At 45.9% G+C, this 27,612-nt stretch overlaps 2 protein-coding genes across 2 annotated transcripts in view; one reads left to right on the top strand and one right to left on the bottom strand.

Annotated features, from left to right (window-relative positions):
- Gnl2 (G protein nucleolar 2) overlaps nt 1–16,994 on the top strand; it is a 27,265-nt gene extending 10,271 nt beyond the window's left edge. Inside the window, exons 6-16 of the mRNA XM_050154108.1 lie at nt 3,411–3,477; nt 4,215–4,373; nt 4,875–4,988; nt 7,078–7,206; nt 8,146–8,250; nt 9,002–9,160; nt 9,332–9,445; nt 12,616–13,082; nt 14,079–14,158; nt 15,194–15,279; nt 16,798–16,994. Coding sequence (XP_050010065.1) covers nt 3,411–3,477; nt 4,215–4,373; nt 4,875–4,988; nt 7,078–7,206; nt 8,146–8,250; nt 9,002–9,160; nt 9,332–9,445; nt 12,616–13,082; nt 14,079–14,158; nt 15,194–15,279; nt 16,798–16,950 — 1,633 coding nt within the window. The 3' untranslated portion in view covers nt 16,951–16,994. The remainder of the gene's footprint in view (nt 1–3,410; nt 3,478–4,214; nt 4,374–4,874; nt 4,989–7,077; nt 7,207–8,145; nt 8,251–9,001; nt 9,161–9,331; nt 9,446–12,615; nt 13,083–14,078; nt 14,159–15,193; nt 15,280–16,797) is intronic.
- On the bottom strand, nt 16,948–27,612 carry Dnali1 (dynein axonemal light intermediate chain 1). The gene is made up of 6 exons (XM_050154121.1): nt 27,330–27,612; nt 26,752–26,897; nt 25,164–25,333; nt 21,009–21,187; nt 20,575–20,739; nt 16,948–18,402 (listed from the first exon to the last, which is right to left on the bottom strand). Exons 1-6 carry the CDS (start codon nt 27,408–27,410, stop codon nt 18,367–18,369), a joined length of 777 nt encoding a protein of 258 aa, XP_050010078.1. The 5' UTR covers nt 27,411–27,612; the 3' UTR covers nt 16,948–18,366.

Below are 27,612 nucleotides of genomic sequence, written 5' to 3'. Positions count from 1 at the left end.
GTAATGTTTTCTTCTTCTGTAAGTCAGTGGTGTACACTGCCATTTGAAAATTACAGAATGTAGTTAAGTTGGAGATTGGCTCTGGCTTCCTGGGTCTCTAGATCACTGCGGCTTATGGTTGATCTTTTTCTATGACCTTTCAAAGATAATATGAAAATGTGATGAACCTGCATAACGGTTTCGGGGTTTGCTTGTTTGTTAAAATTTGTATCCTTTTATTTTGTGTATGTCTGTGTGGGTATATGAGTGCCACAGTAAGGAGGTCAGAGGAGTTGATTCCCTCCTTCTCCATGTGGGCCCTGGGGATCTGACTCAGGTTGTCGGGCTTACAGAGACCATTTTTACACAGTAAGCCATCTTGCCACCCTCCGCTTATTTTTAAATTATCATACACAGTGATGGTTTTCATTATGGCATTTTCATATGTATGTGTCCTACTTTGTGTGGTGAGTTTTTATTTTCATTTTATATTGTTTGGAAGAGGAATAGGAAAAGGAGAGGAAGGATCGTAAGCTTTCTTCAGTCTTGTGGGGAGTCATATGCTAAAAATAGCAAATCACCTATCGAGATTCCCGCAATACCTCTTTTGTGAGATAGAGTCTGCTATTTAGCCTTGACTGACCTGGAACTCACCATGTAGAGTTATTACATAGCCTCAAACTCACAGAGATCCTCCTACTCTTCCTCCCAAGTGCTAGTCTTAAAGGCGTGAGCCACCACACCTAGCTATAGTAATTTTTTATTTACAAATATACCTTTTTCAGTAGACTTTCATTGTGGCACGCTTTGTTAATTGGATAGTTGTGCTGTTTCTAGGTTCTCCTGTGCTCATCAGTGACACTGAGTCTTCCTCATCCCTAAGGATTATTGAGAGGCACACACATTTAATCCCCCAGCACCTCGGAGGCAGAGGCAGGTGGATCTCTGTGAGTTTGAGAATGCCTGGTCTACAGAGTGAGTTCCAGAACAGCCAGAACTACATAGTGAGGCCCTACCTCACAAAACAAATGAAGAAACAAAACAAAACCAAAAAGGATTACTGATTGGCAAGTCATGATATCAAATCAAAGGGTGTGCGAACTTTTGATAGGCAACTGTAGACAGGCTTAGCTTCTCTGAGGCAGTGCTGGAGGACTGTACGGGCAGGTTTAGCTGTCTCACAGAAATGTGAAGACTGCGATGGTGTCACCTCATTGCTGTTGCCATCCTGTCTCAGTGGAGAAAAGAGCAGGCCATCGAGACCAAACAGAGAAGTAGCGTATTCATTTATTAGAATTAATTGAATGTTTGTGTTCATGTGGAGGGATGTGCCTGTGCACATGGACAGAGAGGTCAACTTGAATGGTCAACCTTTTAAAAAAATTTTATATGTGTATGGGTACTTTGCATGTTCGTACGTATGCACCAAGTATGTTCTTGGCACCCATAGAGGCCAGAAGAGGGCATTGGATCCCCTGGAACTAGAATTTAAAGATCGTTGTAAGCTACCATGTGGATACCAGGAATTGAACTCAGGACCTCTGGAAGAGCAGCCAGTGCTCTTCATCCCTGAGCCATCTCTCCAGCCTGCAGCTATCTTTTTCTACTGCCCTTCACGTTGTGTTTTTGAGACAGTATCTCTTGTACCTGGAACTTGCTGATTGCTTTGACTGGCTAGCTAACAAGCTTCAGAGATCTTCCTGTCTATGCCTTCCCCTGTGCTGGGATTACAGGCACACTCCACCATCCCCAGCTTTTTTCATGTTGTTATTGGGGGTTTTTTGGTGTGTTTTTTGTTTGTTTGTTTTGAGACAGAGTTTCTCTGTGTAACAATTTTGGCTGTTCATGAACTTGCTCTGTAGACCAGGCTAGCTTCGAACTCACAGAGATCCATTTGTCTCTGCTTCCTGAGTGCTGGGATTAAAGGCATGTGCCACAGTGTACATGTGTGGTCAGAGGACAACTTGTGAGAGTCGGTTCTCCTTCCCCCGGGGATCAAACTCAGATTGTCAGACTTAGCAGCAAACTTTACTCAGACATCTCACTGGCCAATATTTGAACTTTTTTGTTGGCTTTGCTGTCGACTTCCTTTAAAAGGTAGAATAGATAATTGGGGAGGACAGACTATTTTTGTTTCATTTTTCTTAAATAAATGTCCTTGAGGCTAGTAAGTAAGCAATTAGAAATTATCCAAAAAAGTGCTTCTCTCGAGAGCTGTGAAGTGTAGGTTGTGACACACAGGTCCTGCTGTGCCCTTCTTAATTCCTGGTGACAGTGTCTTCACTACAACCGTGCCTTTTCCCTTTTTATTTACTTATTTTTTTATTGTAACATACATGTGGCATAGAATTTGCATTGGTGCCCAGCCATATCACTGTCAGCTGTGAATTCTCATCACCCTAATTTGACAGGACTATGTTTGGATGAAGGAAATCACACATTGTTTATCTTTTTGTTTGGCTTATTTCATGTGGCATGGTACCTTCAAGGTTCACTCAGTCTCATGGCAATATGTCATAATGTCCTTCTATTTATTTATTTATTTATTTATTTATTTATTTTGATTTTTCGAGACAGGGTTTCTCCGTAGTTTTTGGTTCCTATCCTGGAACTAGCTCTTGTAGACCAGGCTGGCCTCGAACTCACAGAGATCCGCCTGCCTCTGCTTCCCGAGTGCCGGGATTAAAGGCGTGCGCCACCACCGCCCGGGCGGTTTTTAATTTTTATTATTTTTTAATTATGTGTGTTTATTTTTTAAATATGTGTGTTTAAGGTTTTGGGGGGAGTTGTTTGTTTTGTTTTGATTGATTGATTTTATTATCTTAGTGTGTTTTGCCGGCACATAAGTGTGTGAACCACATGTGTACGGTGGCTGCAGAGACAATAAAAAGGTTTCAGATCTCTCAGGACTGGAATAACAGATAGTTGTGAGCCAGCCGTATGTGTGTGAGGAAATGAACTCAGGTCCTCTGTGAGAGCAGTAAGCAGTCTTAACTGTTGAGTTGTCTCCAGCCCCTGCCTTTACCCACCTTTTGATACAGGGTCTCACTGTGTAACCCTGGCTGGCCTGAAATTCAGAGCTCCTCCTGCCTCTGCTTTCATGGTGCTAGAATTAAAGGCGTGCACACCACTCCTGGCACGTCCTTCCTTCTTAAAGCCAACTGTGCATCATCTTAGGTATTCTTTCCTTTGGTATATTTTGGGCTTTTTTGTTTTTGGTTGTTGTTGTGTATGTTGTGTATATTTGCATTTTTGAGGCAGAGTCTTATACAGTCCTTGCTGGCTTGGAATTAACCGTGTAGACCAAGTTGTTTGACAACAGAGCTCCTCTTCTGCCTCTTTTGTGCTGGGATTATAGGCGTGAACCACCACCGTTTCCCTTTAATCTTGATAATGCTTCAGTTGCTCATTTCCAGTCCTTTCTTCCCTAGAAATGAAGCTCAAGAAGAGATATATAAAAAGGGGCAGTCGAAAAGAATCTGGGGAGAGCTCTACAAGGTAAGACTTGTGGTAGTCCCTGGGCGGCTCCTTCAAATTTATGAGTTTGCAGGCACTGACTGACAGCGGAAGCTCTCAGATGAAATAACGCTCTGTTGCTGGCTTCATCCTCTTCACTCCATGAAGAAGTATGATGTAGCCTCCGGCATACAACCACAGTGCTTGAAAGGAAGAGCACTTGTGTTCTGTGTTGCCTTGAGTCTTCTGTAGATTACCTGTTAGGGTGATGCCCCACGTGGTTAGTGCGGCATAAGAATTGTAGGGTATTCAGCCTCACTATCTTGTCTGCAAGGGGGAGCACATGTCTAGGAAGGGAAGAAAGGTGCATACTCCTGAGTGCTGACCTAGTGCTTTTGAACTGGCTGAATAGTGTTATTAGGAATTCCAAGCACACCATAATAGAAAACTAGTACCATAAAGGTAAACTAAGCAGATTTAATTTTCTGTAAAATACACAAACTCATACGTACCTCGTATACCTAGTACTTGTGAGTCAGGTGGATTTGCTCTAAGTTATCTTTCCTATTTGAAATCTGAAAAGTTTTGTATATTCTTAGAATGAAAAACTTTAGAATTCTGCTCATTGGGCATTGAGACTGGATGTCACACACCCACTCTCCTCAGTAGACTATTTGCAGTTGCCTCTAAATGCTATTTTCTTCCTTTGGGTTCCCTTAAATGTCCCCCTTCATTTTGTATGTGTTGTAACCAATCATTTCTGCCTCTTTGATTTGCAGGTGATCGACTCATCAGATGTTGTAGTTCAAGTACTTGACGCTAGAGATCCAATGGGTACTCGTTCCCCTCACATCGAAGCTTACTTGAAAAAGGAAAAACCCTGGAAACACCTCATTTTTGTACTCAATAAGTGTGATCTTGTTCCAACTTGGGCGACAGTAAGTTCAGCTTATGAACTTGTCCTAGCAGGGGCATCTAGGACAAACCTTTCGCTGCACATTAGTGCATGGTTCTCGACACAGCCCAGAAAGGTCATACTCTTGGGACTATGGTCACTGGCACGTTCTTATGAAAACAGGGCTAATATGAACGCTCATGGTGGGCAAAGCCACCTTCTGTCCTCGGATTGGGGGCAGCCCTGCAGGAATTTCTGTCCCCTCCATGGAGGCAATTGCCAGTCACTGGCTGCTTCCCCATTGTGTTCCATTAATTGCATTTGGTAGTCATGATAGCTTTTCTGGAATATTGTTTTGCAGTCAGTTATTAGACGAAAGACAAAGCACTAACTGTCATACTTGAAAGAACATCTCAAAGAATTACAGCTGTTGTTCCCTTAGGCAACACTATTTGAAGCCATCCAGTAATTCCAGCTCAGATTCTTCCGAATATTGTAAACAAACAAACTATAATTTACTAGCATATTTTTTTTTCTCCCCTAGAAACGATGGGTCGCTGTGCTTTCCCAGGACTACCCAACACTTGCTTTCCATGCGAGTCTCACCAACCCCTTTGGAAAAGGAGCATTCATTCAGCTTCTGCGGCAGTTTGGGAAGGTAGGGGGCTGCTTCTGCTGTAGTTGTAGAGCTGACTTTATGTGAGGGGCTGGCTTGGGTGTCCAAAGTTGCTAACTTCAGGTCAGCATCTGGGAAGTTGAGGGGAGGATCAAAAACTTGAAGCCTGGCCAGGCCGGGGGTGGTGACTCACGCCTTTAATCCTCTCTATGAGTTCAAGGCCAACCTGGCCTACAGAGTGAGTTCCAGGACTGGGTCCAAAGCTATAGAGAAACCCTGTCTCAAACAGACAAAAAGTTTAATGCCGGTATGGGCTTCATAATGAAATCTGTCTCAAAACTGCTGGCTCACTTCTTACTGTTTATAGGTATAAAAACCCACAGGCCATGAGTCTGAGGGGTCTGAGATGTTTCCTCATTTCTCTCTTGTCCTTCTTTGTGCCGTATCCCTGATGCCTAGTGATTCAGCCTTTGCCAGAGGATAGGTGCCCAGCCCCATACTCTGTCATCCCCATCACTTCAGGAATATCCTGGAACCAGATCCCCCCCTTTCTGCCTGGCTCTAACAAAAGACATGGCTCTTGTCCCACCCTTCCTCATTTCCCAGAAGCAATTTTTGACTCTTAGCCATCATTTCTGGCATTTTCCATGTGCTATTAGTACATGTTTATGACTTAAAATTTCTTATTTCCCCAACTCTTCCCCATGATTTTACATACTTATTAAATGTGTCCTGCCTTAAAAATTTAGGACTAGGTTTTTGTTGTTGTTGAGTGTGTGTTTTTTCTTTGGTTGGTTGACTCATTTTGGTTCATTGGTTTTTTGGTTGTGTGTGTGTGTGTGTGTGTGTGTGTGTGTGTGTGTGTGTGTGTGTGTGTGTGTGGCATTGAATCCAGAGCCATGGACATGCTAATAAGAACTTGTTACTACTGAGCTATAAGCCCAGTTAGAAGTGGTACTCGTGCATACTCCCTGTCTCTCTCGAACTCATTGTTTTATGGGGAGGGTTTTTTATTTTGTGGTGTTTTGATACCAGATCTCACTGTGATCCGGGCTGACTTCATACTCACTGTGTAGCCAAGGCTGGCCTGGAATTTGCAGCAATCTTTCTGCCTCGGCCTCCTGTTGTCTGCTGATGCTGAGCACAATTAGGTTGCTTCTGTCCGTCTTCCCTGCGCACGTATTCCACGCCCCCTGCTTCCCCTGTCCTGCGGACAGCAGTGTTGGGCTGGTTGTTCCTTGGTGTTCACCATTCTGGCTGAAATGCTAGGGTGCTGTCCCTGCAGCTCTCTGGTAGAGGTCTTTGTCTCTTCTGCTGTTTGTCTCTCCTGTTGTTTCTTCGTATGCTTAATATTTGGGCAGATACCCTGATAGAAAGATAGATAGAGGCAGGCAGGTAATCCACTTTGCAGCTAGCCTTCTCCCATGGTAACTGGCTCCTCCCAGCCTGGGTCTGCCTTCAAATACTGTGCTGGGCACAGTGGCACAAGCTTCTAATCTCAGCTACTCAAAGACAGGGAACCTCCTCCCCCTAAAAAGTCACTTTAGCTCAGGAGTTTGAAACCAACCTGGACAACATAGAACTGGTATCAAATTGAAAGCAAAAGTTCCCACAATCTTGATAGACTTTTGGTGTCTCTTTTGATGTGGGGATTGTTGAGTGATAGATATCACTGAAGGCTAATATTAATTAGGGACATGGGCATTTTCCTTGGGTTTGTATCTCCAGAAGGAAATCTTGAAGTTTGTAGATTTAGGTCTGGGTGCCCTGGGGGAGCAGGGTGCTAGAGGGTTGGTCTCACTGTGGTGGTTAGAGTTGGGTGGGACTGAACACTTGCCTTTTGCTGCTGATGCAGCCAAGGCTGTGGTCAGATATGCATGCCCTGGGTGGGGATCTGTTAGTCTCTCCAGTACCTGGTGCTGCACCAAGATGAGGGGATGCACAAGCTCTCTTTTCCTGTGTTTGATGTATATGTTGTTAACCTCTGAGGACGTGGCTTCACTCAGTTTCACATCAAGTTGTGTTTGCTCTGCACTGTAGTAAGTAGTCTTCCATTAGCCAAGTAACACAGCCTGACCTGGGGGATTCTATGGCTGCATATTATGTGATGGGTAGTCTTTTCTTTCCGCAGTTGCACACAGACAAGAAACAAATCAGTGTTGGGTTCATTGGCTATCCAAATGTAGGCAAGAGCTCTGTGATAAACACATTACGATCCAAGAAGGTCTGCAATGTGGCCCCCATTGCAGGAGAAACAAAGGTGCGTATGAATTCTGCTCTGCATTGTATGTCTATGGAGACGCGACTGTTTAAGATACGGAGAGCTTCCTTTTGTCTCCCCTTCCTCCTGTCCTCTTCCTTTCTCTGACAGCACCAGGGATCAAACCCAGGACACCACACACATATACCACACTGTAGTGTACCTGGCACCTAGTCCCTGTCTGCTTCCCAAGATTGAGCATGCCTTATATGCTACTAGGTTACTGTGGTGGGATTTGGTTGGTGTCCTTCATATTTAAGTCTTCTTTCTGTAAATTGCCACTCCCAATTTTTTTAAAAAAGATTTATTTATTTTTATGTATATGAGTGTTTGGCCTTTGTGTATACATGTTCATTACATGCATATGTCTTTTGCCAACAGAGGCCAGAGAGTACACCAGATCTCCAAGAACTAGAGTTACTGACAGTTGTGAACTGCCATGTGGATGCTGGGAACTGAACCTGGGTCCTCTATGGGAGCAGCAAGTGCTCCAAACCAGAGCCATCCTTCCAGCTCCTAATTCTGACCTTTTGCTTTGATAAAACCAACCCAAGAATATTTGGCATCCTGGTTAAAAAGGAACAAAAACTCAGTCTTTAGGTAGATTCTGGTATTTGGAAGTCAGTGGCAAAGAGGCGAACAGTTCTGTGCTTCCGAGCACTTTGAAGATTTGGAGAGGGTCACTGGTGGGTTTGTGCAATTGAAATCCTGCCTCTGCCTTATTCTAGGACTCTTAGCAATGGAACTCTAGTTTGTGCTTGGTGGGAGTGTGTCATACTTGGCTTAAGTAAAAGGTAGAATCTGGCCCCATGGTTCAGCGGGTTGCTTTCCTTTAGCCCTCCCTTCTCCCCTTTCTAACTTTATACTGTAACATCATAGATTCGTGAAGTTAAGCTTTCGTATTTGACCCTGGCAACACTTAGAATTTTCTGCCTGCAGGTCTGGCAGTATATTACCTTGATGCGTCGTATATTCCTGATTGACTGCCCTGGTGTGGTTTACCCCTCTGAGGACTCAGAGACCGACATAGTGCTCAAAGGAGTGGTGGGTATTTGATCTTCACAATTCTGTTTTCATTTTGGGGGAGCCCTGAGAGCTTTTGCCACGCCTCGTTCAGAAGGCAGTCTGGGGTCAGCCTGTTTAACCAGACGCAAGAACATGATGCTGAACAGAGCAGCCTCTTTTCCACTCAGCCTGCCTCAGGAGGTCGAGGGGCTGTGGGCATATCTGGTCAGTGTCATCCTACAGCAATATGTAGTTTCCACATGGGATCCAAAGGGAAGCGGGGCTTGTTTATGCTTGGTGATAATTCATGTGTGGGTTTCTGGATTGAGTCATCTTGGAACTCAGGCATTTCCTCACTTGTTTCTGAATATGACTGAACACTTTAAGCGATCCCCTTAACTGTAACCATGCTTCTAGCATACATCCTTGGCACATTCCTCCCCTTCCTTCGGAAATTCTTGGATTCCTTTTTGTGTTCTGGGTTGTGGAATTTGCAGACATTTTTACCATTCCTGCCAGTGAGTAAGTAACACAAAGCATTCCAACTTCAAGCTGCCTGTGGCGGCCACAGTCAGTTTGCGGTAAGGTTGGATTAGAGTTGATCTCTGGGCTTCATGACTGTGGTCAGCTCTCAGTGGTGCTCCTTGATCCTGCCTAGCTATCTCAGACACAGACTCTAGCAAGGCCCCACTCACCTTGTGATACTGAAATCTGTTTCACTTAATAAAGATCACTGAGTTTTTCAGTCTGTGCTAAAAGAGTCGAACAAAGCATTTCCATTACTTTCTAGGTTCAAGTTGAAAAAATTAAGGCTCCTCAGGACCACATTGGTGCTGTCCTTGAACGAGCAAAGCCAGAATATATCAGTAAAACATACAGGATTGACTCCTGGGAGAATGCTGAGGACTTCCTTGAGAAACTAGCTTTCCGTACTGGGAAGTTACTGAAGGTGAGCCAATATGTTTGGGGATTGGCACTGGGACACACAGACTTGCCGTCATGAGAGCAGTAGGAACTGTGTCAGCTAGATGCTGATGAGCAGCCAGGGTGGCTGAAATGACCCCCATGGGGAAGTACTTTGCTCTTTGGGTCTAACTGGGAGTTTATCCTGTCTTTGCAGGGTGGAGAGCCCGACTTACAGACTGTGGGTAAGATGGTTCTCAATGACTGGCAGAGAGGTCGGATCCCTTTCTTTGTCAAGCCACCCAATGCAGAGCCACCGACAGCTCCCCAGGTAAGAACAGGATGAACACAGCTCCTGAAGGAAAGTGGGTTCAAATGACCCCGATGTGGCATAACTGTCGGTTGTCTCCCTTCGTGGGCTGTTGTAGGAGGCCACTTGTTAGTTCCCAGCTGCTCAGCCCCAAAATAATCACACAGAAACCATATTATTTGCAATACTATTTGGACAATAGCTTAAGCGTATTTCTGGCTAGCTCATTTCTTAAATTAACCCATCTCCATTAATCTGTATTGCCATGGGTAAAGTTCCATTCTCCAGCAGGGCTCCATGGCTTCTCTTTGACTCTGCACTCTTTATCCTAGCACTCAGTCTAGCTTTCCCCATCTAGTTCTGTTCTGCTCTGCCATAGGCTCAAAGAAGTTCTTTATTAGTCAATGGTAATCACAGCTACAGAGGGGAATCTCACATAAGAAAAGGGGAAATGATGTGGGAGGTCCTTCTGTCTATGTGTTGCTTTTATTCATTAATAAATAAACGGCCTTGGTCTGTTGATAGGGCAGAGTAGAACTAGGCTGGGAAAACTAAACTGAATGCTGGATGCTGGGAGAAAGGAGGCGGAGTAAAAGAGAAGCCTTATAGCCCCACGATGGAACATTATCCAGTATGCCACAGCCACATGGTGATGCGCAGATTAATAGAAATGGGTTAAATTAAGATGTAAGAGTTAGCCAATAAGAAGCTAGAGCTAATAGGCCAAGCAGTGATTTATTTAATACAATTTCTGTGTGGTTATTTCAGGAGTCTCCATGGCCAGGAAACGAGCTAGCGGCCTCTTACAACAGTGGGGCAGCATCTTCGTTTCTGCTATGTGTGTATCATTCCAGAGAGGGTAGCCTTTTTGAGGAACATTTGAAAGAAGACAGAAGAACGAGTGCAGATACCAGCCTTTGGGACTGGAAGAAGAAGACGTTAATATTTGTTAAATGTCTTTTTTCTGTGGGAGCATAGGTGTTCATTCATGAAGAAACCTTTATTTGTACTAACCACAGCCTCAGGAACAAGGGAGTGAATGGGAGTCCTTGCTTTAAAGAAAGCTGAGAGTGCATGGAAGGAGTTGATGTTCTGGCTAGGAGATGCTGGGCTTGGGGACTGAGCTGAAACATGAATAGGAAGCTCCCTGCTTCCACATGGGTCTTACCTGGACAGTGATTTGTCCTAAGACTCAATATTAACACTTGACTTTCGTGTTTCTAGGGTACCAGAGGGCTTCAGTAAGAAGCAGACAGATCCCTGCTCTGATGGACTTAGTTAGATTCTAGTGGTGGGGCTGGAGTCGAGCTATGTAAGTGCATGTAGACGTGTGTGGTAGATACTGAGTATGTACTGTTTTTCCACTTCATTTCTGAAGTTCTCTGACTATTGAGGTTCTGGTTTTCATTTCCAGAGTTAGTGGAGACCCCACAGCCTGCTATGGTATTATAGCATCACAGTTACACTCAGCCAGCTACAAATTCAGGGCTCTGGAGTGCGGTTTGCTAGAGGAATAGCATGACTCAGGAGAGTACTTTATCTGTGGTTACTGGTTTCTTACAGAGGCTAAAGGTCAGAAGAGCCCAATGAAATCCATGCCTAAGCCATGTAGGAAGAGGCAGCACCTTGTGTTCTTGAGCTGGGTGGGCACTTCAGTGTCTGCCATTGTAGAGGAATTTTTCATTATGTAGATGAGCCAGTGGCTATAGGTGATCCAGCTCAATCTCCAGCCCTTCTTCTCTCCCCAGAGGTTGGAGGTGAGACTATGATTGTTGCTTCATTCTTTGTGCTGACTGGGTCCTACCTGAAACCAGCTAAAGTTTTAAGTTCCATTAAAGTATGCTGGAAAGGTGTTCCTCAGGGATACCAGGTGGCACACATCCCTCAAAAGCATCCAGAGGGTTTAGGGCCTCTGTGCCAAGAACATACAATTTTCTTTTTTTTTATGCTTAAATGCAGCCAAGTATTCAGAGTTGTCTGTATCATGAGGACGTGGCCAGGAGAAGTGTTGATGGGGTCGGAGGAAAACTTGTGAGTGAGGTTAGGGAAAGCTTCCGAGGAGCTGGCCCTCAGCAGAGATCTGACTCATAAGAACGACCCCTACTCAGTGTTTCTCACTTTTATTTTTTTTGTTCATCCTCCTTTTCCTGTGGGTGAAGTGGTCATTTCTTGAAGATCTGAAGGCTAGAAATTGCAAGATGTGTGATGGCTCACACCTTTCATCACAGCACTCAGGAGGCAGAGGCAGGCGGATTTCTGAGTTTGAGGGCAACCTGGTCTATAGAGCAAGTTACAGGACAGCCAGAACTATACAAAGAAACCCTGTCTTGAAAGAAAAAAAGAAATCTAGAAATCACTTCACTGCTAAATGTACAAACTTTTAAAATTTGTGATTTGAATATGTTTGTGTACACACATGCGTGCCATGGTGTACCTGTGAGGGTCCAAGAACAACTTGGGGGAGTTGGTTCTTGCTTTTTCCCATGTGGATTCTGCACATTGAACTCAGGTTATAAGGTTGGGCAGTAAGTGCCTTCACCAGCTGAGCCAACTTGCCAGCTCAAAACATACAAACTTTTGTATAATTTCCTCCATTTCATGGGTTCTGGACTTGTTTAACATTTTATCCAGCCACTCTTTGGAGAGTCATTATTTGAGTCTAGGTCACAGAGAAGATAATCACATGAGAAGTGCTGTGGAAAGCTTGGCACATGCTGTCTGTGCGTGGATACCCAAAATAAACCATTCAGTGTTTCTAGGCTCAGTGCTCATTCTGAATTCTGGCCTGGGTCAACTCTTTGGAAAGAGGTCTCCTTATATTTCTACTTATACTTCCTGGTCCTCATTTGACCTGGCTTCTACTTCCTTGGACTTGTGTCTGTTTTTCTGTGTGCCTCCTCTGCTCCCTGTTCCTGTAACCAAGGAGGACACTCACTGGTCAGTTGGTTTCATCGGCTTGGTACCTTTCCTCCGGAACCACACTGTCACTTTGGTCTTTTACAGTCCTGGCTGCTCTGCTGCCTTACGTTGGCTCAGAGTAGATGAGCGACGCCGTTCACATTTGAGGGTCTTCCCTTCTTTGCTTAGATCTGAGAGGAGGATTGCTCACCCGAGAGCCGGGTAGGAATTGAAGCATGGGTTTCCTTTTCTGGTTCTGCTTGTCTCTTCATGCCTCTTTTGGTCCTCTCTAGCTTCCACCTTCCTCACCACTGGAAGTTCCTGCAGAAAAAAACCAGAACAACCCAGAAGAAGAGATCTTGGAAACCCAAGCTGAAAAGTCAGATTCTGTCACTGAAAAGGAACTAGAAGCAGGCCATTCCCAGGACTCAAACTCAGAGATGCAACAGATCCTTGCACGTGTTCGCCAGAACTTCGGCAAAATCAATGTGGGGCCTCAGTTTTCTGCGGATGACCTGGTTCCTGTGGAGCTGTCAGACATGGAAGACGATCTGGAAAGCCTTTCTGCAGAGGAGGAGGAGGAGGAGCAGGAGCAGTCAGGAGCAGGGACAGCGGATGCTGTGGAAGAGCCTTCCCAGGACTCTCAGGAAGAACCAGTGGTAAAGGACACCAAAGCAGTGATTAGAGCCTTAGATGAAAAGATTGCCAAGTACCAGAAGTTTCTAAATAAAGCCAAAGCTAGAAAGTTCTCAGCCATCAGGTAAGATCTTCTTTCTTTTACTCCTCCTCCTCTTCTTTTCCTCCCTCTCCTCCTCCTCTTCTGCCTCCTCTTCTCCCCCTCTTTCTTCCTCCTTCTCCTCTTTCTTTCTCCTCCTCTTTTTTCTCTTTTCTTCCCTCCCTCCCTTTCTTCGTTCTTTCTTTTTCTTTGTTCTCTCTTCTTTCTCTTCCTTCTCTCTTCTCTCTTTCTTCTTCCTAATTAGCTTACCTGGTTTTTCTTCACTTGCCATGAACACTGACTTTGGTGTTAGAATTTTAAAGGGCTTAGGATGGAAGCCAGGTCCTGTGTCTGCCAGGCAAGTGCTCTGCCACTTAGCTTCAATCCCAATCTGAGTAGTAGTTTTCTAGGAGCTAGGAGTGATTGCTTTAAAAAACAAAAAAAAAAAAAACAAAAAAACCCGGGGGTTGGGCTGGAGAGATGGCTCAGAGGTTAAGAACACTGACTGTTCTTCCAGAGGTCCTGAGTTCAATTCCCAGCAACCACATGGTGGCTCACAGCCATTTATAATGAGATCTGGTGCCCTATTCTGTCCTGTAGGCAGACATGGAAACTAACACTGTATACTAAATAAATAAATATTAAAAAAAAAAAAACCCGGGGGTTGTGGCACACACCTTTAATCCTAGCACTCTGGAGGCAGAGGCAGGTGGATCTCTGTGAGTTCAAAGCTAGCCTGGCCTACAAGAGCTAGTTCCAGGACAGACTCCAAAGCTACAGAGAAACTCTGTCTCGATTTTAAAAAAAAAAAAAAAAAAAAAAAAAGGCTGTAATTTGACATTTACAGCCACCTGAAGCCAAGGACTGTGGTTATCTATATTTAGCGTGAGCTCTAAAAGCTGCTGGACACTGACTGTATCACCCGCAGTCACCACAAACATGGAATTTCCTTTTCACCTCTCCACATCAGCCTGTTGAGGGCAGTTAGAAGGGAGTGAAGGGAGTGCTGGGCAGCTTTGTGACCTCGATTTTATTTTTCAGAATATCCAAGGGCTTAAGTGAAAAGGTTTTTGCAAAATATGAAGAAGAGAAGAAAACGTCTGCAGAAGTCAGGGATGCAGGTAAGGTCGATTCTTTGAACCTTTTAGACTTGTTTTGTGCCTTTAGGATAATTTCCTCCATGCAGGCAAATGCTAGGCATCTGGTTCCATATCCTACTTCCATGCAAATTGGATTCTCCACTTGGAATTCTGCACGTTTGTTAAGATCAAAGTTGATAGCTCGAGAATATTGCTTTTCAGAAGGGGATATTGCAGGTGGTGGTGGCACATGGCTTTAATCCCAGCAGGCAGAGAGGCAGGTGGATCTCTGTGATTTCAAGGACTGCCAGGGCTACACAGAGAAACCCTGTCTCGAAAAACAAAAAGAGAATGCCTCATTTTTGCCAGGCGATGCTGGCACACACATTTAATGCCTTCAGTTGGGAAACAGAGACAGGTGAATCTCTGTGAGTTGAAGGCCAACCTGATCTACAGTGTGAGTTCCAGGACAGCCATGGCAACACAGAGAAACTCTGCCCACAAAAACAAAAGTGCATTTTAATAATTCACAGTTGAAGAGAAGGGTCTGCAGCCAAATTGGGGCAGGAGGTCTGTCTTAGCTACTTTTCTATTGCTGTGATAAAGCACATGACCAAAGCAGTTAATAGAAGGAAGGGCTTAATTGGGGCTTACAGTTCCAGAGGGGTAGGAGTCCATCATGGAAGGGAGCGTGGCAGCAGGCAGGCAGATATGGCACTTACCGGGCAATTCATATCCCATTCCACAAACAGGAAGCAGATAGCACATTGAAAATGGCTGGAGGCTTTTTTAGCCTCAGAGCCCACTTCTGTGATACATGTCACCTTTTCCAAGCTGTTCCACCAGGTGGGGACCAAGTATTCAAACCTTATGAGCCATTGGGGCCATTCCCTCCAGACCAGCACTTATGTCATATAAACTTACTGATAGTGTCTGAGTGCTGCAGCTCAGACCCCACTGTGGCCCTGGCCTGCTGCTGTAGCCCTGCTTGTACCCACTGTAGTCTTCCAAACAGATTTTTGAAATACTGTTTCTAGTTTTAATCTCCTCTCTGTTTTATGTATCATTTGTATCCAGCACCCACCAAAAAGGGAAGGAAGCGGAATGCAGAGATGGAAGAAGAACCTTCAAATAAATCTCAGAGGATGCTGACCTGTAAGGAAGTAAGTACTCTGCTTCTTTTAACAAGGCAGGGGCATAGAAAGTAGAAGTCTAGCTGGGCATGGTGGCGTATCCTCACCATGCTCACCATGCCTTTAGTCCCAGCATTAGGAGGCAGAAGCAGGCAGATCTCTTGAGTTTGAGGTCAGTCTGGCTTACATAGCAAGTCCTTAGACAGCCAGAGCTGCATAGTGAAATCCTGTCAGGGGAAGACAACAACAACAGAAAAAAAAAAATAGAAGTTTTTTACATTTATTATGTGCGCAGGCATCTCATGACATGGTGAGCCCCTGGAGATCAGAGGACAACTTGCTGGTTCTCTCTATCATATAAGTCGTGGGAATGGAGCTTAGATAGTTAAACTTGTCAGAAAACACCTTTACCCCTGAGCCATCCCTTCAGCTTTTTGTTCTTTCCTTTGAGGCAGGGTCTTGGTATGCAGTCCCCTTATCTTGGTCTCTCAAATGCCCAGTTTATAGGTATAAGCTATAGAACTAGAAGTCCAGTTCCCAAGACCTGTTCTTTCAAAAACAAAAGAATTTAGAGCTGAGAGTTCTAGGAACCCCACTAACCAACACAGAGGTTTAATTTTATTTATAAATGCTTGGCCAATAGCTCAGGCTTGTTGCTATCTAACTCTTACACTTAAATTAACCCATATTTCTCATCTGTGCTTTGCCTTATAGCACATGGCTTGTTAACCTCATTTTCTATACGTTCTGCTTCCTTGGCAGCTAGCTGATGTCTCTCCTGATTCTGCCCTTCTTCATCCCAGTATCCTCAGTTTGATTGTCCCGCCTAACCTTATCCTGCCTTGCTATAGGCCAGTCAGCTTCTTTATTAACCAGTGAGAGTCATACATATTCATAGTGTACAGACATATTATTCCACAACAGACCTGATGTAATTTAATTTTGGTCAAGAAGTGGCCCACTTGGGGGCTGGAGAGATGGCTCAAAGGTTAAGAGCATTGCCTGTTCTTCCAAAGGTCCTGAGTTCAATTCCCAGCAACCACATGGTGGCTCACAACCATCTGTAATGGGGTCTGGTGCCCTCTTCTGGCCTGCAAGCATACAAACAGACAGAATATTGTAAACATAATAAATAAATATTTAAAAAAAAAAAAAAAGAAGAAGTGGCCCACTAAATAAAGGTCCTTGAGTCTGAGTCTTAGTTTCAGGAATTCTAGGTTACCATCTTCAAACCTGTGTCCTGTTGGCCAGAAGAGTTGGGTAGTTTTGTCTGGGTCCAGGGAGATGACAGTCAAAGAGTACAGCTGGTGAGGCAGGCAGATAACTGACCCCTGGGAACAGAGCTTTGCAGAGCTGAAGCAGACCCCCAGGGGAGAGGATGAGGGCTGGGCCAGTGAGTCTGCTGGGGGTCATCAGATCTCAGATGGACACTCCCCGAGCTTTGCTTCCATTGCTGTGGTAGCTGCACAGCCATAGAGAGGGCTGGGAACCGGGCTCCTGTTTCATGACCTTCAGTGTTTAACTGATTTTTTTTGTCATTTTTTACAGCGGAGGAGAGCAGCACGTCAGCAACAATCCAAAAAAGTTGGTGTGCGCTACTATGAAACACACAATGTGAAAAATAGAAACAGGAACAAAAAGAAGACGAATGACTCAGAGGGACAGAAACACAAACACAAGAAATTCAGACAGAAGCAATAACATCTAGAAAGTTGTTTATTAAATTATACAAAAATATGCAAGTAGGAATTGTGTTCATTCTTTCATGCCCAGTTGGCATCTATAAGACACAACACACTTGGGAAGCTCAGCAGTTGAGGCTGTGCCCCAGTGCTAGGAACAACAGTAAATCCTCAGCCCCAGAGTTTTTCAAACACTTATTCTGGCCCTTGGTTCCTCCAGAGTGTGACCGTGTGTGTGTGTGTGTGTGTGTGTGTGTGTGTGTGTGTGTGTGTGTGTGTGACTGTCTGTTTCTTTACTGAGCAGTGCTGGGGATGGGAGCCTACAAAGCTGTAGGAGCACGAGGGCCTCGGAGATACTCGTGATGAGACTGGAGGAGTGAGGATGGTCCAGCAACTGCCGTGAGCCTGCTTGGGCTCGTTAGGGTACAAATGCTTTTTTGTTTGGGCGGCAAAGCAGCACACCACAGGGAATGGGCTCTTTCAGGAAGGTGGCAGACCTAGTTTCTCAGGATCCTGGGGTGACAGTCAAAGACGTGACTCTAATATAAGGTCAGAGTGCGTGGGGTATATTAACTAAGAAGAGCTCTTGGGATCATATTGCAGTACGCCTTGACTGGGATGGAGGCAAAGTCCTTTCTGGCACTCCTTTGGGCATTCCCACCAACGGCAAGGAAATGATATGCCACCTGAAGAACAGGATTTCTGACTCTTGCCTGAATGATGGGTGTCACCAAACTCACTGTCTTCTCCCGCCCTGGGCTTCCCTGAATGGAAATTCGTCTGTAATTGAAGTCTTCTGGGGGCCATCACCTGACTAGAACTGCAGTGACGTGGCTACTTGCTTAGCTATTCATTGATGGCTATTGGGGAGTGTGGAGTCAGGCTTTGATGTCCTTCCTGCAGAAGCTGAATAGTGGAGAGGGCCTGGGATGCAGACAGCTCTCAAAATACTGGGACTTTGCCTCTCAGCGAGCATGGATCTGTCTGCTGTTGTTTGTCTGCAGAACCAGGCAGACTGAGGATAGGCTGCTGACTTGGGTGGGGATGAGGCTAAGAGCAAACTCTGAAATAAGTTGCTAAGAGTTACACTAAAGTGATGAAGTGGAAGGAGGGACCAGGGAAGCCCAAGGTACAAGGTGAACTGAACTTGGTACAAAAGTCATTTCTCCGGGGAAACATTTGCTTCCTGTTATTGAGATGGCAAATCCCCAGGCCAGTCTATAAACTGCACATGGACATGGGGTTACACCACCTTCCACAGCCCCACCAGGAGCCTGGCTGCCGGACCTTAGGTGTTTCATGGCACTGGGCACAGTTCTAACAATTACATGAGTGGTGATCAGGGGAGGGGATGGCTTGTTCGCTCAGGAAACTGGCTTTTTATTACAATGGGCTTACGATGCAGCGTAGTGCCTGCTGAGACTCGTGGAAAGGATCACTTCTTTGGTGCGATAATGCCTTCCAGTTGGGCCTGAAAAACAAAAACAAAACTCCATTAATATTTGCATCTTGCACCCTAACAACACGTAGCTGAGCCCGGAGTTATTATAGAGTGGAGCTATTGCCCAAAGGCTGCCACTCTGAGTGACTCCCCCTTCTGACTCAGGTCCATACTTCCTAGATTAGCAGGATTCAAGCTTGGCATGGTTTTGTTACATGAGCAGAAACCAGAGCTGTCCTGGTTTCCATAGAAAGCACAGAAAGGGAAACGGAATGGAAGTTGTTGAAATAGTGGTTTCTCATCACTCCTGCTTTAAGCCTGAGTATGTCCACTAAGCTAAACATTGGGCTCTCTGGCTTAGTACCATGGAGCTCTGGTTGTAGCAGAGGTCTGGGAAATGGCCACTGAGACAGCTTGACACTCAATTAGAAGAAACTGCTGCCAGTGAGGAGGGAAAGCATAGGCCACTAGGGGGTTATTTGCTTAGTTCCTCTAGCAGCCAGCAGAGTGATTTACTGCAGTGATACGTGAACAGACCCTTCAAAAGGTCTATCCACGGAGCTGAAAACACCGCTTTCTTTGTAGTGCAGCTTTGAGCCAATAAAAAGCTTTCTTGTAAAGAATCCTTCACCCTGGGGATTTCAAGACTGCCTTTGGAAGTGAGAAGGATGCTAAGGTATTCCGCTTTGGTCTTGTTGGAACTAAGGAACCAGCTTTGGAATCTGCTGAGTCAACATTTACATCTGGCCGGGGAAGTCTCCAGCTTTTCTTCTAATAGACTCTTGAGCAACTAGCAAAATCTCTCATCCTCTGCTGGAGGCTCATACAAAGCCTTCCTTATCTCAAGGGTCAGACCTTTTGGCTTTAAGTAAGGGAGGTAGGAGAGAGCTGCTTATAGACACCATATTTAGAAGAGGGATGCTTAAACCTTGGCAAGCCTCGGAGCCTTTCAAGGCCTTATGAAGCTGCTCGGTTGGGTACCAGTCCCATAGCTTCTGTTGAGCACATCTGGGGGTGGCCAATAATTATTTATAAAAGTTGCCCTGTGATAAGGGTAATGCTTGCCTGGGGTTCAGCCTTTGCAGCCTGTGGCCCAGCCTCCTTCCCATTCAGCCCTCTTTCCCAGCACCACAGCCGAGCTGAGGAAAACCACCTCCAGCTGGCTTGCTCGGCCATGCACCTAGCGGGGCTTCCCACGTATCTTTATTTCAAGAGCTTTCTCTGCTTTTGCCACAGTGTATGAAGATGCCAGGGTGTACAGTACTCCTGTTAGAGCCTGCTGAGGAGACCTAGTCCATAGAGGCAGTCTCCAGTGACCAGCTTGAGGGGACAGAAGCTGTTGTCATCCTCTCTGATTATGAGCATCTGTCTCCCAGGAGGGAAAGAGATTGGCAGGCATGGTGCCCCTGGAAGGGCAGGCTGGAGTATTGGCTAGTGCTGAGACTAGACTTCCTTCACAGTCTAGAGGATACAGAACATAGAAAAGGAGCCCCACACCACCCCAGTTAGTCTCCTGTACTCCTTGGCAGTGCGAGTGGACCAGCATTTAAAAGTGATGGGCACAGGCCTGTAATCCCAGCTACTGGAGAGGCAGAGGCAGGAGAATTCCAAATTCACAGCCTCCGTGGGTCACAGTGAGTTCAAGGCTAGCCTGGGAAATGCAGGTCCTGTTTCCAATTGAAAACTACAAGAACGGGAAAGTGGATCTGGGTTCATTTCCCAGCACCCACAAAGTGCCTTACAACCATCCATAACCCCAGTTAGGGGAGCCAACAGGCACACATGTGGTGCACGTATGTGCATATAGGCAAAACATTTGTACACATAAAGAAAAGTTTTTTTTAAAAAAACTCTTTACAGCCAGGACTGATATACAGAGAAATCCTGTCTTGAAAGCCCCAAAACAAAACAAAATAAAAACAACACACAACACAACTCTTTAAAAGAAATTTAAAAAGAGCTGGGCATGGTGGCACATGCCTGTAATCCCAGCAGTCCAGAGGCTAGGAAGAGTGTGAGTTTGAGGCTAACCTGGGCTATGTGAAAGACCCTGTCTCAAAAAAAAAAAAAAAAAAAAAAAAAAAAAAAAAAAGTAGAAAGGAGGGCTGAAGATAGAGTTCGGGTACAATGGCTGCCTGGTGTTCTTCACGACACTGAATCTCCACTACTCCACAAGAGGAAGCCACAAATGCGCTCTTTTACCTTCAGCTGCTGGTTGGTCCTCTTCAGGAACTGAATCTCCTCATTGTGTTTCTTCTCCTCCACCTGTCGCCTCTCACTCTCCCGCTTCTCAGTGGCCTCGCATTTTGCCTTCTGTTCATTCACTTGCCTCTCCAAATCTCTCTTTTCTGTCTCCAGGTCTGCAATCTGAAGAAAGAATGGCCGTCATCCTTGGACATCCCGTTCCTAAGTGGACAGAGTGCTGGGAGAGCCTGGCTGAGGTGGCATAGGACAACTACTGTCCAGCCTAATGCCAGGGTGTGTGCTGCCACCCAGTGGGAAGTCGGCGATTGACATGGAGCGTCCTCAGACAAGACCACCTCCTCACTGAGGCCTTGCACCCTCAGGACCAGGATCTGGGCTGCAAAGACAGCTGCATGTCTGGGAGCCATGGGGGCATAATGAACCCCACTCACTTTCCTCTCCATGTCTGACTTCCCCTGTTCGGCCTGCAGTGCCTTCCTCATGCCGAACGCCACGCTGCTCTCATACAGAGTCTGGTAGGCGGCGATGGTCATGCGGATCTCATCCCGGACGCGCAGCAGCAACAGCCCTCTCTCTGCACAGTTGATGGTGACCTCCCGGATCAGCTCATCTTCCGCGCGCACACACACAGGGTGAGAAGAGGCAGTGGTGAGGGGGCGTGCCCTTTGCCTATGGCAAACCACCCTTCCTCTTCCTCTTGAGGGGCATGGATCTGGGGAAATGACGGCTGGTAAAAGGAAGAGTCCCAGCCCGGCAGTGGTGGCGCATGCCTTTAATCCCAGCACTCAGGAGGCAGAGGCAGGCGGTTCTGCCTGTTCGAGACCAGCCTGGTCTATGAAGCAAGTTCCAGGACAATCAGAGCTAACACAGAGAAACCCTGTCTTGAAAAACAAAGTAGGATTGCCAACAGCCATATAAGAAGCCAGGCACAGCGGCACCCATGAAATTCTAGCCCTGGACAAGTGGAGACAGGAATCCCCATAGAGCTTGGGGGCCAGTTAGGCTTGCTAAATCAAAGAACTCCAGGCTCAGTGAAAAACTCTGTTTCAAAAACAAGGTAGAGGGGCTGCAGGGATGACTCAGCAGTTAAGATCACTGGCTGCTTTTCCAGAAAAAATCCATCTTTGGCAACTAACAATTGTCTGTAACTCCAATACTCTCTTCCGGCCTCCTTGAACGCTACATAGATGTACATAGATAGACACACATGCAGGTAAAATACCCACATACAAAGTCTTTTGAAAGAGTCCCTCCCCCCCCCCAAAAAAAATGGAGAATGATAGAAGACATTTGACCTTGACTTCTGGACTTCACACTTGTACACACACATTGATATACAACCATACACATGTATACACACATACATGCATACATCATACACAAAAACTAAAACTGTGGCCTATAAGAAGGCGCTGTGAGAGGGTGTATTCCATGACCCAGGGAATTGGCCATATAGTCACTCCTCTCAACCCGACACTTGGAAGAAGCATGAAGTCTGCAAGTTTAGCGTGGAGAGAGAGAGACTAGAGCCCCAGGTTTGCTTGTGGTTGTTGGTTCCTTTGCTTCCATGTTCAGGCACAAAGTGGGTATAAAAAGAACTGTCCTTCCCAAATGGTGGTGTTTAAAAGCACGCCTGCTAAACCAGGCAGCAGTGGTGCGCACACCATCAATCCCAGCACTCAGGAGGCAGTGGCAAGTGGATCTCTGAGTTCAAGGCCAGCCTGGTCTACTGGAGTGAGTTCCAGGACCACAAAGGCTACACAAAGAAACCCTGACTCTGTAAACAAAAACCAAAAATCAAAAGAAAAATGCACTCGTGTTGGCTAAACTGGTTTGTGATTAAGAACAGCAGGGTGGCCAGAAGGTGTTAGCACACACCTTTAGTCCCAGCACTCTGGAGGCAGAGGCAGGCGGATCTCAGTGAGTTTGAGGCTGGCCTGGTCTACAAACTGAGTTCCAAGTCAGTCAGGACTATTACGAAGAGAAGCCCTGTCTCAAAAAGGCAAAAACAAAAACAAAAGCGAAAGAACAAAACAAAACAAAAAACCCAGAAGGACCTAAAACATTCTCCTCTCCTTCTGTAAGTACCCAAATTGGAGGGCAAACCACACTCATACTAAGCAGGCTAAGGCCCAAGGCCCGCTCACTGAATCTGCAGCTCCTGAGAGCGTGAAGGGTTTGTAGTGGAGAGCCCACAGTGCCAGGATGACTGAGCAGAGGGCAGAAGTTGACATCAGTACTCAGTGGGCACATCTTAAATTCCCTGTGTCATGCCAACAATAAATGCCTCAAGTGTCTTTCTGGAATGTGGGCAGAGTGTAGCTGGATAGACATAAAGATAGATATTAAAATATTAGCATATTGAGCTGAGAGCTAGCTCAGTGGTTAAGAGTACTTGGGCCTTAATCCCAGCACTCAGGAGGCAGAAGCAGGCGGATCTCTGTGAGTTTAAGGCCAGCCTGGTCTACAAGAGCTAGTTCCAGACAGGCTCCAAAGCTACAGAGAAACCCTGTCTCAAAAAACCAAAACAAAAAACAAACAACAACAACAACAACAAAAAACTCAGCATCCAATGCCCTCTTTGTTCTTCATGGGCACCTGCACACACATAGCACACACTCATATACAAAAAAGATAAAATAAATGTTGTGTTTTAAATTATTATTATTATTGATTTGTTTATTTTGGTTTTGAAGCCTTTCCTGAAATTCACTCTGTAAACCAAACTGGCCTTGAGTTCACAGAGATCCACCTGCCTCTGCCTCCTGAGTGCTGGGGTTAGAGGCATCACAACCACCATCTGGCTTTATTTCTATGGGTCTGAAGAGATGACTCGGTAGTTAAGAGCACTGACTGCTCTTCCAGAGGAAGTGGGCTCAGTTCCCAGTATCCACACGGCAGTTCACACATGTCTGTAATTCCAGTTCCAGGGCTTCTGACACCCTCACACAGGCAAAACACCAATGAAATAAAATAAAAAGAAATCATATAAAAATTATTTTTATTAGCCAGGCAGTGGGGGTGAATGCCTTTAATCCCAGTAATCAGGAGGCAGAGGCAGGTGGATACCTGAGTTTGAGGCTAGCCTGGTTTACAAAGTGAGTTCCAAGACAGCCAGGGCTACACAGAAAAACCCTGTCCAGACAAAGCAAAACAAAAATTATTTTTATTTTTGAGAGTTATAAAATAACTGTACCATTTTCCCTCTTCCTTTTCCTCCCTCCTTCCTCTCCCAGGCATGATTCCCCCACTCTTTTGAATTCATAGACTCTTTTCTTCTTGTTACATATGTGTGTGTATTATTTTTTCTTGTTTTGTTTTTTTGTTTTTCTTTTTTTTATATTTTTATTTAACTTTATTTTATGTGCATTGGTGTGAAGGTGTCAGATCCCCTGCAACTGGATCTTCAGACAGTTGTGAGCTGCCATGTGGGTGCTGGGAATTGAACCCAGGTCCTCTGGAAGAACAGTCAGTGTTCTTAACCACAGAGCCATCTCCCCAGCCCCTGTTTTTTTTTTTTTTTTTTTTTTTTTTTTTTTTTTTTTAAGAGAGGGTTTCTCTGGATAGCCTTGGCTGCCCTGGAACTCACTCTGTAGACCAGGCTTGCCTTGAACTCAGAGATCTGCCTGCCTCTGCCTCCTAAGTGCTGGGATTAAAGGTGTGCATCACCACTGTCTGACTGCTATATTCTTTAATATATAAATATAACCTGTCCACTCCATACAATGTTAGTTGTGTGTATATGTTTCCAGGAATGGTCATTTGGTATCGAAAAATAAATCAAAAAAAAATAAAGCCAGGAGTAGTGACATATACCTTTAACTCGAATACTAAGGAAGCAGAGGCAGGCAGATCTGAGTCCAGGCCAAAGGGCTAGATATTGAGATCCTGCCAAAAAAAATAGTACAGGCTCATTATGGAAATCCTTGGGGGGAAAACAACAACAAAGACTCGAAATAAGACGTCTTTTTTTCTCTTATTTTCTTCTTTTTTAATGGAGCCTTGGCTAGCTTGGAACTCACTATGTAGACCAGGTTGGCCTCAAAACAAAGAACTGCCTGCCTCTGCCTTCTGAGGCCTGTATTAACGGTATATGTCCCCACACCTGGCTAAAATAGAAGCTCTTACCTTACTCCAAACACCTAGTAAGGGGGCCAGTGAGATGATTTAGTGGGTAAAGCACCTGCCACCATGCCTGATGGCCTGAGCCAATCACCAGAACCCACACAGTAGGAGAGAATCAATTCTTATAAGTTATCCTTTGACCTCTATACTCATTGCTTGACACAAGTGTGTCCTCATAAAAACATGCATGCACACATGTGTGCACCCACACCCAAAATAAATCTCCATCTATATGAAAATCAAACCAACATCCGTGTGGGATACGGCACCCAGGTGCCTAGCTGAGGTAGAGACTGGCGGGGGAAATGAATGTACCCAGCAGCTGTGGCGAATCAGGAAAAGGGAGAAGAGAGGATCCCTAAAACAGGGGGAAGTATGTAGTTTGGGGGTAACCAGGGCTTAGTTTTTGTGCTGGATGGAGGCAGACGGTGTACAGCGCTGACCCCACCAAGCCTCCTCACCGAAACACTGCGAGTAGAGTTCCCTGCGCACGGGGCAGATGCCCGTCTCCCTGGCCTGTCTCTGTTGCAGCTTCAGGTCCAGCTGCTCCTGTAGATGCACCACATCCATTCTGGTGCTGGGGGTGCTGGACACCTGCTGGATCCATAGCTGCGTGTCTTCCACCCACTCCCTATGATACAGATACAAGTCACCCGACGTGAGCAAAGGGCCCGAGCAGGAGTGACAGGTGGCACAGTCACCCCGCCACCAGAATTCACTTCCCTCTCCTTCCCAAGCCACACCCACTCTGCAGCCTCAGGACAACTCCCTCAGGGCTGGGCAGATGATGGGTAATCTCTACAGTCCAGACCACGACTCTGTTCCAGGTCAGACCTGCCTAGCATGTTGAGGACAGGTGTATGGTCCTGCTGCTTGATTTGAATAGAAGATGCAGTGGGAAATCCCCACACTAGCTTGCGATGGAGACACGGAATATCATTAAACTCATGCAAGCCCGTAGGAAGTATTTATGTATGGTGGGGGCATGGGTGTTCTTGAAGGGCTGTGTTTGCAATGGCTGTCCATAATGAATTCTGTGCTGGAGGCACAGCCAATTCCTGCAGTGACAAAGGCAGAATGGCAAGGGAGGGAGGACATCTATGTTGCTGGGAGAGAATCTGCTGATAAATGACACCTCTCTCCTGATCTCCATCTCTGGAGAAGATCACAGGCTCTCTGTGGTTCCTTTATTCCCGAGAAAGAGCTTTATTGCCTTGGGTATAAAAATGTCCATTAGGTAGAGGCTTTTGAGAATTCTAGCTAGGCTATGTAGCCCAGGCTGACCTCAAATTCTTATCCTCCTGCCTCTGCCCCCTGCATTCTGGGATTAAAGGTGAGATTCAGCCGACATTGCCTTATTGGACATTTGTGAGTTTTTTTGAGACACAACCTTGCTATGCAGCACTAGCTGGCCTGGCACTCCTTTTGCAGTTCAGGCTGGCCTTGCCTTTGAGGCAATTCTCCTGTCTAGCAGAGTGCCACCACATCAGACTCTCTATGGGGATCCCGCCCCCCCACCTCCTGAGACAGGGTTTCTCTGTGTAACATTCCTAACTTTCCTGTAACTTGCTCTGTAGACCAGGCTGGTCTTGAAATCACTGATATCCACTTGCCTCTGTCTCCCAAGTACTGGGATTAAAGGTGTGTGTCACCACCTCCCAGTTTCTATGGGAAATCTCGATGGCACTACCAAGAAAGCAGAATATTGGGAATGGGGTTTAGGAGGCACAGGGCTGGACTAGAGACCTAGATTTGAAAGCTGATTGCGTTGCTGGCATCTGAAGTCATGAGACTGCTCAGAATATGGATGGTAAGAGGATGGATTTAGAGGTTTCCTGCTTGGCTGTGAGCTCCAGCTATAGTCAGACTCCATGAAACCCAGAAAGCTGAGAGAAAACCCAAGGCAGAACACACAGGTAAACTTCCTGGCTTGACACATCTAAGTTCTGGGGCCAAGAGTTTGGACCTTCATCCAGCCACTGCATCCATCCCCCACCCCTTTTATTTGTGTTTTTTTTTTTTTTTTTTTTTTTTTTTTTTTTTTTTTACCTTGGAGGCAAGATGGCATTCAAGATTTCTTCTGCCTGTTTCGCAGGATCTGGGACACAGGAAGTTGAGGGTAGTTTGCCCTTGGGTGGCTGTGGGACTGGACCTGAGGGTCCAGGCTGCTGGGAGCTGACTTTCAGTGACCGAGCCTAAGAGACAGGTGAGACAGGATGTCCAGTTTGCTCCAGCTTTCTTGTACAGGCTTCCCCATTTCCGGGCGACTTCCCTCATCTATGGTCTCAACAGAAGTATGAGCTGAAGAGGCATAGAGGTCTATCTGGCTCTGGCCGTGTTTGAACTGGTGTCTCTAGAGATGGAGAAGTCACTACCTGGCCCATACTTGGACCTGCCTACCACAAACCTTATCCATTTCCCTAGACTTCTTTCCGATCTTAAATCTGCCCTTTGGGGTCACAGTTAGGCTTGTCTTACTCCTTTCCCAACCTCCGTCGTCCCTGTCCCAATTCCCTTGGCTGTTAGGCCCAGCAACCCTTTTCCTGAAATTCCAGAGATCCTCAAAGCTGGGATGTCTATCTCCACGGGAATCCGTAGGATGTCGCCCCCGTGAGACCTGTTCATACCTTGGGGCTCCGTTTTTCTGTGTTCCGGCTCACCAACACCGGAGTGTCATATTTGAGCAGAGAGTCTGCGGGGGGTATCATAGTGGCAGCAGGGCTGGCAATGCTGTAGTGGTCCCTCCAGGTGGGGCCTTGTTTGCGGTCACCATGGAAACCCCTCCTCGCCTGCCTAATGGGTGGGGCGGGGCTTCGTAGGGAGGCGGAGCTGGTCGCGTGCAAATTTTATTCTACTGAGCTCGCTCCACAAGCTCCCGGTTTCTTGGTGAACAAGACTGAATGGAGCCCT

Source organism: Alexandromys fortis, unplaced genomic scaffold (assembly GCF_014885135.2).
Source record: "Alexandromys fortis isolate MF-2015 unplaced genomic scaffold, M_Fortis_MF-2015_v1.1 scaffold_26, whole genome shotgun sequence".
NCBI lineage: Eukaryota > Metazoa > Chordata > Mammalia > Rodentia > Cricetidae > Alexandromys > Alexandromys fortis.
Note: the sequence above shows the minus strand (reverse complement) of the source record. Positions and strands in the feature narration are given on the sequence as shown.